The sequence below is a fragment of the Rhinolophus sinicus genome, chromosome 14 (assembly GCF_057876585.1).
Source record: "Rhinolophus sinicus isolate RSI-liver-muscle chromosome 14, RSI-T2T, whole genome shotgun sequence".
Taxonomy (NCBI): Eukaryota; Metazoa; Chordata; class Mammalia; order Chiroptera; family Rhinolophidae; genus Rhinolophus; species Rhinolophus sinicus.
Window position 1 is genome coordinate 153061053 of NC_142514.1, and position 13126 is coordinate 153074178.

Genomic DNA, 13126 nt, shown 5'->3' on the forward strand with positions numbered 1-13126 from the left:
GGGCCTGATACTCTGCAGGATGTGACATGCGGAAAGAGCTATAGAAACACCCATAAAAGATGAGATTCAAGTCCTGGCTTGCAGTCGAGTGGAGAGGCCAGTGTTTCTGAGCTAGCCTCTGGGCCATCCAAACTCCATCTCTATTCTGTGTCACAGACAGCCTGAGAGTTGACTATTGTATTTATTTGCATTATGCCACCTCTGCCACTAACTTTCTGCAATCTGAGACTCTGCCTTCCCATTCCCCAGATGAAGGCATGTGGTTAGAGGACCGCTAATGCCCTTTGGGGCTCTGTCCCTACCAGGAGCCTGTCCCTGGCCTCAGACTGCACTCGAGCCCTTGTTCCTGGAGGGCTCTGTTGGGACCAGCAGGATGGAGAGACTAATGCTGCCCCATGGGCCTTCTTGTCTGTCCAGAATCAGGATGGAGTCTGTGTCCAGTCTGTGTCAGTGATTCTGCATCAGGACCCTCGGAGGCAGGTGACCCTGACCCAAGCGGGGGATGTCCTTCTGTTTGACCAGTACAAGGTCACCCCACCCTACACTGACGGTATGGCTTTGGTGGATGAGATCTGGCTGGGAGCTGGCTGCCCAGGCTCCTCTGGCCAAACACACTGCCACACGGCCAGGCGCTCATGTTCTATTCTAGTTCTGAGTGGTTCAGCCAGGGGCCTGCTCCCTGGAACATGGACTCTGGACTTGAAAAGTAGTCTTTGTCCCCACCCCAACATGACAATAGGCGGCATCGCAGTATGATGGCTTCTCCTACTCTTAATATACGAATGGAGCTGTTTTGCATCCCTACTGTCACTGTTTATTAATTACTTATTATACTATCTTGATTCCACAAGGGATTTGTGGTTGCTCATGGGAAGCACATCTAACAAATATGGCAAAACTATTAAGAAATAAAATAGCATCAGAAAAAATTCAAAAGGAAAAAAAAGGGGGGACTTATGATTGAGAGGAGTGGCGATTCAAGGGGGCGGGGGGTGAAGAGGCCAAGGAAGTACAAGCCACGAGGGTATAAAAATCACTAGAGTTGAATCTAAAATTTAAAATTGCTACAATTGAATCTAAAATCACATTGTGAGTTTCCTGGTGGCCATGGGGAAAAGCATGGGTAGTAACAGAATTCTCCTTTGCTAGAGAAGGAAACATACCGGTTCCATAGGGAGGCAAAGCTTTAATTGGCACTTGAGGCTAAAAGAAATTTTTCAGCGTGCCGTGGTAGGTTATTCCTGGATCCCGATTTCATCATTGAACAGGATTTCCTCAAGGCTCCCCAAGCCATCTGCTGTGCAAGGCTTTACTCTGGTTTGGGTATGGGGGGGTCAGAGGAGACCACCCAGGTGGTGATGGTGGTGGTGGTGGTGGTGGTGGTGGTGGTGGGTGGGGTGCTCACTGGCCGAGCTTCTTACACCCTCCTTCCGGTTCTGTGCCCAGACGCCTTTGAGATCCGGAGGCTGTCCTCCGTGTTCCTGCGTGTGCAGACCAACGTGGGCGTGCGCGTGCTCTACGACCGAGAAGGCCTGCGGCTCTACCTGCAGGTGGACCAGAGATGGGTGGAGGACACCGTGGGCCTCTGTGGCACCTTCAACGGCAACACGCAGGACGACTTCCTGTACGTGTCCCTGCCTGGGAGCAGGAAGGCGGGGGGAGGGGGAGGGAATGGGTCCCGTAGGGCCTGGGATCCAGAAGTGTCATCCAAAACCATCTCCCAAACTCCCATGGGCTCTCACTGTGCCTGACATTCGCCGCTGGTTGTTTATTTCTCCACGTTAAAATTTAAGTATGTTTCTTTAAGGCACTAGTTCACAGTCTTCTCTGCAGAAGACTCACCTGCGGTGCTTGTTAAAATGCTGCCTCCTGGGTCCGACTCCTTAAGAGTCTGAGTTAGGTTGGGGTCCAAGAATCTCATTTTTAATAAGCGCCACTGTAGTTCTAGAATATGAGGTCCATGGACCATACCTTGAGAAATGCCGTTTTATAGTGAAGGCTTAACATTGGTGGACCCGAGGCTGGGTTTCATAGGGCTCATGGTGGTTTGCTTTAATTGACTGTGAACACCTTTAGATGAAAAGCCCCAGGGAGCCGGTGATGCCAAAACACCTGCTTTCTGTCCCAGCAGGCCAATCTAACCCATCACCTTCCGTGTCTGGCGCTTGAGGTTTGCACCCGGCGAGATTCTCAATATTCAGGGCAGGGCTCAGTATTCAGTGGAGGTGGGGCCATGTGTTTCCCATGGACTGACTGCGAGTTGAGAGAGAGACTCTTTGGGCCTGGAAACAGTTTAGGAACCTGGGAGGGGACAGGAGTCAGACCTTCCATGACCAGAACACAGAGTTGATCTTGAAGGCTGCAGATCCTGTGCAGTCCTTCGTTACATGCATCCGGTGATGCAGGAGGAAACATGGAGGCTTTCTTTAGCCAGAAATGAGAATTCAGATTTGTTCAGAAAAACGAGAACAAGAAAAAGCTGAGAGCTTATCAGTGCACATACATTTAAAAATGTAGCACATTTCTCTGTCTTGCCTGGTGGGGCTGATGTTAGGGCAGCTGCAGGGAGGGAGGCAGACCTTGGATGAGTATGTGGGTGGCTTGCCACCCTCCTACATGTGAACCCTGGGCGGAGATACTGCTCTGTGTAACCTGAGTGCTCTGACTACCCTGGAGCAGTAATGTGGGTGTGGTGGGTGCCAGACACAGCCTGCCCCCCATGAATGCTGTGAGTTCTCTCCATTCTATCATCTACTGGTGATGTTCAGGAAACATGCTTCTTCCCCTTCCTCTTTTTATTGCCCCCCCCCCCCCCCTCCCCGTGACTATCTCCTGCCTAGAGAGAAAGGGAGGGCAAAGGAGTTTTCAGGAACTGCCCTTGGGGAAGGAAGTAGAAAGTCAGCCAGTGAAGTTTGATTCAGGATGTTACTCTTTCTTTCTGATGTGAAGCTCTGGAGGTGGATGGTGAAAGTGCCACAGTGAGTGGCCCAATTTGAGTCCCTTTGGAGCCTGTTAAATGTGGAGTGATGTGTGTGTGTGTGTGTGTGTGTGTGTGTGTGTGTGTATGAACACACAGCCATAATGACATGTGTTTGAATGTGGCTGTGTAGACCCCTTGGCTGTTTGCAGGTCTGACATGTATCTATGCTCTGTATGTATATGTGTTGAAGGTGTGTGCAAGGGGTGTATATGGGTCTATGGTGTTACACGTAGGGTGGGTACATGTGTGCCTCCGAGTGTGTGTGCTCATGCTTGGTCATGCGCGGGCAAGGGCTTACCTGGGTGTATGCGGGATGGTCACCTGGGTCCACATAAGGCGTGTGTGAATGTGGCTGTCATCCCTGCAGGTCCCCGGTGGGTGTGCCCGAGAGCACCCCGCAACTCTTTGGCAATTCTTGGAAAACACTGTCTGCTTGCTCCTCGCTGGTCCCTAGCTCCCCACTGGACCCCTGTGACGTGCACCTGCAAGCTGGTGAGGTGGCGGGGGTGGGGGAGAGCAGGAGTGGGGAGGCGTGAGACTGGTTTGGGAGAGGCGATGAGAACTCTGGGCGTAGGATGCTGGTGGGATTGGGTAGGAGTGTAAGGAAAGGAGGAGCTGCGGGGAGGGGCCTGGGGTTCCCTCCTGGTGAGGGTTAGGGTTAGACAGGAAGCTGCATGGTCTACCAGTCTCAGGTACACACACGTTTGTACTGGCTGCCCCGTCTCAGGGCAAAAGCCCAAGTCCTCTCAGGGGCCTCACCAGGCCTTGCATCCTCGGCCTGTCCTCCTCCCTCTGCCCTCCACTCTGCTCCAGCCCCATGGCCTCCTAGCTCTTCCTCCCACACAGCCAGGTCTGTTCTCCTCTCCAGGCCTTGGCATTTGCCGTTCCCTTGGCCTGGAATGCTCTTCCCTTAGTACACACATCTCACTGCCTCACCGCTTCCAGGTTTTTGCTCAAATATCCTCTTCCTACTGAGGCCTTTCTGACCACCTGATTTAAAATTGCAATTGTCCCTCTTGCCCCACCTTGCAATGCCTATCCTCCTTCCTAGCTTTCTCTCCCAGAGTAGTCACCTTCGACTTTTCTGTATAGATTATTCAGTGACGGTCTCCTCTGACCAGAAGGTAAGCTCCACAAGCGCAGAGATTTTTACTGTTTTGTTCACTCCTGTGTGTCCTTCTAGCAGATGGATTCATGCCTGGCACAAGGTGGAATGCATTACATGAGTGCATGTACACACGTGTATACACGTATACACACACACACACACACACACACACACACACACAGCAATGTACACGGTCCCCTGAGCTGTGGGGAGGGAGGAAGGGGCTGGGTCTGGGGAACCTGGCAAACCAGGCCCCGGCCTCACCACTGTGTTTCGGTCTCCAGCCTCCTATGCGGTGCAGTCCTGCAGCGTGCTCAGGGGGGAGCTGTTTGCACCCTGCTCTGTGTACCTGAGCCCCGTGCCCTACTTTGAGCAGTGCCGTCGGGATGCCTGCCGCTGCGGGCAGCCCTGCCTGTGTGCCACACTGGCTCACTACGCCCGCTTGTGCCGGCACCACGGGCTCCCCATTGACTTCCGTGCCCGCCTGCCAGCCTGTGGTGAGTGCCCCACACTTTTGCACCATGTGAGGGCAGCTGGAGGAGCCTGAGCTTCAGACCTGAGTGTCCACCTGTCCCCTTACACTATTCTCCAGCCTAACACCCCTGCCTCACAAACTGTTTCTCTACTTCTGCCAAGGGCCCCTGATCCCTTGGTCACCAAGGCCTGATACCTGGGATATGTGACACATGACTACTTCTGTCTTAGCCTCACCTCCAGCCCTTCTCCAAGTTCTGTCAGTCCTATCAACCCCAAATGTACCCATTTCTCACCACTGCCATCGCCATCACTCTGATCAGAGCTAAAAGCCCACTGGCTCTGTGGCCCTCGGGTGCACATGTGGCTCAGGGGGCATGAGCTGGCCCCTACCCACCACTCACCCATGCTGGTCCATACACCGACCCATGTCTTAGTTGTCTCTGTGTCCCGAGGCCCAGCATAGAAACCCACTCTCAGTAAGCTTTTAGAAAATGTTCGTTGAATAAATGAAAAAGTCATAGTGCTGGGAGTCAGGAGGCCTGAGTTTTATTCTAGCCCTGTAGGGAATTGCTGTGTGTCCTGGCAAGGCCCTGCCCTTCTCTGAGCCAAAGTTTCTCCACAGGCGATGGGATAGGACCAGTGGTTCTTAACCTTGGCTGCACATTAGACTTGCCATGGGAATTTTTCTGAAAACACACGTATCTGGACCATATCCAGTATCAATGAAAACAACATATCTGGCATTGGGGTCCAGGCATCAGCATTTTTAAATGCTCCCCAGGTGGCTTTGATGAGCAGCCTGAGCAAGAACGACCGAGCTTGTCCGTCTCAGTGCATCTACTGGCTTTGACAGGGTATGGGTGGCCCCAGGGGAGTGGCCAGTGGCCAGATAAGGAGAGGGCAGTCTGGACAAAGGGCCTCAAGAGGCTGCTAGAGGGGCACAATCTTTGCAGCCCATGTATGACAGCGTGGAAGTGAGAGGGGTGGAAGTCTGTGTATATTTACATACCTGTACATGTGTGTGAATGATGGGGCGGGTGCAGAGCTGTCAGGGGAAGATAACCTCCACCCCTCCCCCAGTTTCACTACCTAAGAATGCCCTGGAGAGAAAAGCAAGCACCAATGGCCGCGTCCAGGCTGAATTTGGGGGGCGGGGCAGTCCTGGGTCTCTGCCATTCTGGTGTTGTGGGAGACAGTGGGACTCTGAAGTCAGACTGGGTTCAAATCCCAACTTGGACCTTTACCTGCTGTGTGATCTTGAGCGAATGTCTCAACTTCTCTGGTTCTTAGTTCTCCTCATCAGGATGATGACCCCACCCCCACACAGTTGTGGGGATGAGGGAAACAAAGCACAGTTCTATTTCCCACTACAGCACTGTCTTGTAAGGCCACCAAGGAGTATAGCCCCTGCGTGGTCCCATGTGGACAAACCTGCCAGGACCTGGCCAGGCCTGAGGCCTGTGGGGTTGATGATGGTGGTGACCTCAGCGAGGATGAGTGTGTGGAGGGCTGTGCCTGCCCACCAGACACCTATCTGGACACCCAGGCTGACCTCTGTGTCCCCAGGTGAGCAGGCTGGTTTGACCACTGTGTCAGGTGGGGAGGAGGCCGGGGGTCTTCAAGGCGTCTGAGACTGGGGTGCCTGGCTGGCCTCTCATGGCCCTCCTTCATTTCACAGTCGCAGGACAGACCTTGGAGGTGAGGTGGGTAGGTGGGTGGCTCCCTCCTCTGGACCCCCTCCCAGGCCTCTCTCCTCCGCTCTGGCTCTTCAGGCCACTCCAGTCTGGCTTCCCCATAAGACAGAACAGCCCCACAGAACCAAGAGGGTCTCTCTCCTCCCCTGCCCTTCTATAAATATTTATTGGCCTCCTAGAATGTTCCAGACATTTCTAGTCCCTCGGAATTTAGCAGCGAACAGAACAGAATCCTGCCTTCACGGAGCTCACATTCTAGATGATGACACAGATCACAAATAAATACAGACCCTTTATGAGTCTGGTGGTAATAAGAGCTATAAAGCAGAGTGAGAATAGGAGTCCGTGGGGTGGGGAGGGTTTACTATTATGTCACAGGAGCTGAGCATGGAAGGAAAGCCTTTCTGATGAGATGATATATGAATAGAGACCTGAGGGAAGTGAGGGAAGAGTGCTCCAGGCAGAGGGGACAGGGGACAGCCAGTGTGGCTGGAAGGCAGAGTGTGAGGGGAGGTGGGAGGTGATGACCTCACAGGATCCCAGGGCTGACCGACAAAGCCCTTGGTCCCCTCCAGGCCTGTTTCTCCATCTGTAAAGCGGTATCATATTCAACTGAGTGATGGCCTTTTGGAGGGTATATTGGAATCACCGAGAGGCCTTTTCAAACTACAGAACCTTCCCTTGAGATCCAGACATATGTCCTGCCCCCCAACCCTTGATGTTGAGTATTGCCAACAAGGGGAGCCTCTGTAGGTTATATGGGGGTGTGGGGGACTGGAGAAGAAGAAGGTGGTTGAGAAGCCCTGGGGTTGGATGAGTGCAGATGTCCCTTCCAGCCCTCAATTGCTCTACTCTAAGGCCTGCACTTGGCCATAAGTGTCAAGTGCTGTGGGAGGTGTGTGAGGAGGAAACAGTCTTTGCCCTCCGATGACCTACAGCGAGGAACCGAAAGACAGCATAAGGATCTCTGCCTTACAGGATCCCTGTGAGGAATAGATGAACGTGACATGTTTGGAGGGCTTAGCCTGGTGTGGAAAATATTTAACAACCGCTATGGCATAAGCACCGAGCAATCAGAACAGACACTGAGTGTGAATGACCAGTACAAGAATATGTGCCCTGTCCCACCATGGCACAGGTTCAGGAAGTGTGGCCCTCCTCGTACAGTCCAAATGAGGTTGGCTTTGGAAGCGTACAGAGACCAGTGAGCCTGCCCTTGTCCAGGCTTGGCGGAGGCTCTCAAACCTGGGACCCAGCTGTGGCCTTTGTCCCTGGTGCCAGGCTGGCTTCCCCACTCCCTGGACATGTGTCACATGTCACAGGAGATGCCATTACTTTCTTCTGTGTCCTTATGCCCCTGGCTGGCTGAGTAGTGGGTTCCTGTCCTTGTCTGTCCCTGCCCCAGCCCCCGAGTTGGCTCACTTTTCTCTGTTCCTTGGTTTTATAGGAACCAATGCTCCTGCCACTTTCAAGGAGTGGACTATCCACCTGGAGACAGCGATATCCCGTCTCTGGGCCACTGGTGAGCTCCCTACGTAGCAGTGTTACTGTCCTCTCTTTAAATGGAAGTTGCTGCCTGACGAAAGTGTGTCTGAGCAGAACTTTCCATGAAGTGGCACCCACCCTCCTCTGTACCTCTCCTAGGGAGCTAGGGGCAGGGAGTGGAGATATCAGTCTGAACCCTGCATGGACCTGAGGGCAGGGACTTGGGGTTCTGTGTCTGGGCTCTGCAGTGACTGGGTCGGCTGACTCCAATCCCAACCCCACCCACCCCCTCTCTCTGCAGCCACTGCAAAGATGGAGTCATGAGCTGTGACAGCAGAGCCCCAGGTAAGGGTGGCTGGAACACAGGGGGGCTCTTCTGGCTCTTCCCCATGGTAAGGGGGTTATGGAGAGGTGAGTGGGAGCTCAAGGACAGATCAGGAGGGGGAGAGCCCAGCCCAGATCCTGCCCTACACTGAGCTTCCTGGATTTCTTGCCCTCTTGGGAAAGGCTCCAGCTTGGAAGGTGGCGTCCAGATATCTTGTCCCAGCCTTAGCCCCGCCCTGGTGGCTGTCTCTCCTCCTTCTTAGGAAGGAGAAGCTGAGACTCTGTCTCCCCCAGGGGCAAGTGGCTGGGTGTCTAGACAGTCCCTTGACCTCCCCTGGGTCCTGGATTTCCTTGGTCTGAGCTGTCACATGCCTACTGAGGCTGACTCTCTGCCTAGCCAAGTGCAGAGTGTGGGGGTCACAGAGATGGGGACGATAGCCTGGCCTTGGAGACTCTCCCAGGCAATAGAAATGGGGGTGGGGTGGGCTGGCATGGTGGTCTGTCAGCCTGGGAGGGGCTTGGAGGTGGCAGAGCAGGGGCCTGGAACGTTCAGGGAGGGCTTCCTGGTGAGCAGGCTGCTAAGGATAGAGACCACCAGAAGGGATCAGAGAATAATTCCATGGCAGGTGGCAAAGAGCAGGGCTTCCAGAGTCAGGCAGCCCTGGGTTCAAACCCTGCCAGCACTCACTAGCTGGGCAGTCCTGAGTAACTAATTTTACCCCTCTGAGCTTTCGTTAACTCTTCTACACAACCTAGATTCCTACGTTCTCTCCATGTTTCATGTATATTCCTGAAAGTATGTTTCCTTCTGTTGTTTCTGGCTTCAGATTTCTGCCTCTTTGGGACTTTCCTTTCATCTCCTGTGGCTTTTCCTTTCTCTCTGATCCGTCTCATTCTGGGCATGAAACTCAGTTCCCTTTTATTGATTTCCCAAAAATAGATCACTCACACAGGTGTGAGTGTGCCAATTTGACTGAAGGCTCAAGGAGAGAGAGTGGGTTTATGTCACAGAAATACAGGTAATGGGAAACTGACTTCCTGTTGTTAGAAGTCCTCTGGTTGTCCTGCCGTGCTGCGTGGCCACCTAACTTGTGCCCCTCTCCTCGTCCCCCTGGGGCACTTTCTCTCACTTCATGATGCAGTGGCTTCTCTCCATTATATGGGAAAATGGGGGATAAGAATACCTCACAGGTATTCTTACGAAAGGATTTGCAGGATTAACTACGAAAATGCATGTGAAATGCCTGGAACAGTACCTGGTGGGGAAGATATGTTCAGTAATCAGTACTGGTAGCTGTGGTGGTTGTCCTGTTGTGTGACAGCACACATCCCTCCCTCCCCCTGTGATGTGCATCTGGGAACCCAGGGGACACCTCAGGAGCAGCCGGGTCATGAGAAAGCATCAGAGCCCCATCTCTGCCTGCATCTCGCGGGTGCTGGGCCCCAGGTCTCCCTGGCCACCCCTGCCACCCAGGAGCCCACCCCCAGGCCCAGGTGAGTGTCCGAGCTCTTCCCAGCACCCACCGTCTGCTCTTCCAGCCACTGCCTGCCCAGTGGGCCAGGTCTTCGTGAACTGCAGTGACCTGCGCACTGACCCCGAGCTGAGCAGAGAGAGGACGTGTGAGCAGCAGCTGCTGAACCTCAGTGTGCCAGCCCGTGGCCCCTGCCTCTCAGGCTGTGCCTGTCCCCAAGGGTATGTATCCGTGTGCCAGGGTCTCCCCTTCCTGAGGGCTGGCACCAGTAGTAACCATGAGGTAGAGTGAGGAGCAGGGGAAAACCTCACACAGCTTTGCGGGCAGGCGCTAGCCCAGGGCAGGCTAATGACAACATAATGGCCAGCGAGGAATCCGAGAGAGGGCAGGAGTGTGGGGAGCCGACCTGAAGTGGCCTCTACCGGTCCCGACTTATTGACAGCAAGCGACCGTGGGTAAGGAAGGAGCCTGACCTATCTGTCACATCTGTCACATGGGAATAATGACGATACCCAGCACCTGCACAGGTCTGAGGTACCAAAGGGGGAGCACTGAGTGGGGCGTCTGACATACACTAAAGGTCCAGTGGTTTGAAGCCATGACACACGAACCCTGTGTTTCAGCTTTCAACCTCTTTCGGTGCAAAAGGCTGATGAGAGCCCTCAGGTGGCAGGCTGGTGCCCTGTAACACTGAAGAGAAAAAGCCCCCCCCCCCACTCAGTGTCCCTCCTGGGTGCCATTAAAGCTGTGAGACCCACGTAAGCCGTGTTTTGTGGGCTGCCTGCTGGGTGCTCTGTACACTGAGGTGGCTGCAGGGGCCCAGCGCCCAGCTCTGCCAGTTCTCACTCCTGATGCTGGGCTTGATTCAGGTCTGGGCTGAGAAGACAGTGGGCACCTCATCCCCATGACTTGGCAGTACAGGGCTGTGTTCTTTAGCCTGCGCAGAGATCAGTGTGGAGCTGGGGGTTCTGGCCCAGGCCTGGCAGCCCGGCTGAGGGAAGTGGGGGAGTCAGGGCTCTAGGATGGGAAGGGGAGGGGCTAGTGAGGTGGAGCCTTGCTGTTTAGAAAACACCTTAATGTTATCTCCTTCAATCTCACAGCATCCCTGGGAGAAAGGAGGGAAGGGTCATCATTCCCATTTTGCAGATGAAGACACTGAGGCCAGGGACAGGATGGAGGGAAATGGTGTGCCCTCGGAGCCCTGACTCAAACCCTGTCTATTGACCAGAACATGCTGGCTCCATGAGGCCCAAGGTCTGGTCCCCTGCATAGAGGTCGTAATGTGGGTTACGAGCCTGTCCCTTCCCAGGCAAAGGCATCCATTCACTAGAGACCCCTGTGAGGGCTTGAGAACCTGTATAGGCTCCTGAGACCCCTGTGAATACCAGAGACCCCTGTGAGGGCTTGAGAACCTGCATAGGCTCCTAGGCTCAGCTACCACCCCTTGCTGCCCATTAGGCCTCAGAGGAGCTATAAAGAGTGTCTGTCATTGAGGGCCTCTTGTAGCACTGTCCTGGGGTGCACAACCCTGCCTCTTGGCCTAAGGACAGAGGGTGTCAGGACCTCTGGGGTCAGGAACTGAGGGTCACTCACTGCCAAATATGGTGGCAAGGCCACAGAGGCGAGGCGGAGCTGGGGAGCTGGGCTGGCTTCTGCCAGGGACTTGTCATGCCTCTCTGAGCAGGTCCTTATCTGTAAAACGAGGGCTGCTGGCTTCGTCCTGGAGCAACTTGGAAAATGAGGGATCCAGTGACATCCCTGTCATGAAGGTGCTTCGCGGTGTCTAAGGCTGTACCCCTCAAATGTTAACATGCACAAGAGTCTCCACCTGAGACTCTGCATTTCGAACAAGCTCCCCGGAGATGCTGGTGCTGCTCTTCTGGGGACCACAGTTTGAGTAGTAAGCTTCTAAAGCACAGTGCAACACGAGGGATTAATTTAGCCCAGAAGATCCAAGCAGCAGAGGGGGGGGTTCCCTTTTCAATCCCCGGGCTCCAAAGGGGAGGATATGCTGGGAAGATTTCTAATGGGCTCGGTGACCTTTGACAAATTACGTGGCCACTTGGGCATCAGGTTTCTTGTCGGTAAGGCCCCGCCGGCTGTTTGCAGAACTTACCTGAGCAGAGCAGTACTGAAATCCTGCTGCTTTGCTCCAGGCCTTTCAAAGGTCAATCCAGGTCCTGGCACTGTGCCAAGAGCATCCACCGTTCACAGGGTTTAATATTTGTCATTAGTTATGTGACATCAGACAAGTCACAATTTTTGTGAGCTTCAGTTTGCTTATCTGTGAATTGAAGGTCGTAACACGCACTGCGCAGGGTTCTTGTGAGATTTAAATGAGACGGTGGCTACAAGGAGCTGGCATTGCAGTCAGTGCTCTATAGAGACTTGTGCCCTTCCCCTCCTTAGTGCTGAACCCCCAGCATCTCTTGGGGTATTTGCCTGAGTGGCTCGTGTGCTGTATCAAATGCTGTGAGGAGCTTGCATACATTCCATAGGGGCTTATCAAAGAGAAATTATTACATCTCAGCTTGCAGAAGAAGGGCAGGCTCCCCGGAGGGTGCCATTGGGGAGCGTCCTCCTGGGAGCTGGGATGAATTCTCAGTGATGCCCAGGTACAGTCCTAACCACCCCTGTTGGGAACTCCCTGGGCCCCATGCCCTCGCCATAGTGTTTCTAAGAATCTCTGGATGCTGTGTATTGCTGCCAAGGACCCTGGGCCACTGCAGGGGCTTGTCTGTGCCGTTCCACATTTCTTTGTATTTGGATGCTGAGCCAAAGGACCTGGGGCCACTAGGCAGGCTAGCACAGTGGTTATGAGCACAGACTTAAGTCAGGCTTGAATCTCGATTTCAGCACTTGCTGGGTAAGTTGGTTAACCTCCGTGAGCCTCAGTTTCCTCATCTGCATAGTGGCACAGAATAAGCACTCCATGTGGGCAGGCAGCGTTGCTTCTTTCATTTGGGTCTCATGCATTTGCAAATGGCGCCTGAGAGGATCTTGGAATGAGATGGTCCCTTAACAGGGAAGGGAAGGTTCTCCACAGATTGAGGGTACATTGAGGACAGAGGCCAAAGCTCCAAGTCTTTGCATACTTCTTTTCTCCGGGATGGGCACACAGCAAGTGCTCAAGGATGCAGGCAGGTCTGCAGAGGGCAAGGAGCCAGCGAAGGAAGGTGGGTGTCAGGGAAGACCCCTAAGGAAGCAGTGAGAGACAGGGTCTGGGCGGAGGGTAGAAGGCAATGATGCAGACTCCTGCTGGTGTCTGATGCAATTTTGGGGAAAGGAGGGTCAAGAAACTAATGTTACTGTGTATCGACTAGGCGTGAGGCAGTGTGCCCAGGTCTATAATTAAATTCTCAGTGACCTTGAGAGGAAGGTGTCAGTATTTCTATTTTACACATATAAAAACAGAGGCTTAGAAAGGTTAAGTGGCTTCAGGAACACACAGTGGATTAAGCACATACTTTCTTTTTCTTGCTTCCTCCCATAATTGCAATGAAATGTTGGTAATGGAGTGAATAAAGTACACGTCCCCAGGGACAAAAAGAACAGAAGTGGAATGACAGTGTCACAGGATGGGTCA

General features: G+C 53.6%; 1 protein-coding gene across 4 annotated transcripts in view; it reads left to right on the forward strand.

Annotated features, from left to right (window-relative positions):
- Positions 1-13126, forward strand: part of OTOG (otogelin) — a 73589-nt gene that overhangs the window by 14306 nt on the left and 46157 nt on the right. For all 4 annotated transcript variants that reach the window (XM_088791671.1, XM_088791672.1, XM_088791669.1 and 1 more), the window contains exons 16-23: positions 418-550; positions 1447-1624; positions 3348-3472; positions 4373-4585; positions 5939-6131; positions 7707-7781; positions 8046-8089; positions 9608-9761. In XM_088791671.1, coding sequence (XP_088647797.1) covers positions 418-550; positions 1447-1624; positions 3348-3472; positions 4373-4585; positions 5939-6131; positions 7707-7781; positions 8046-8089; positions 9608-9761 — 1115 coding nt within the window. The remainder of the gene's footprint in view (positions 1-417; positions 551-1446; positions 1625-3347; positions 3473-4372; positions 4586-5938; positions 6132-7706; positions 7782-8045; positions 8090-9607; positions 9762-13126) is intronic.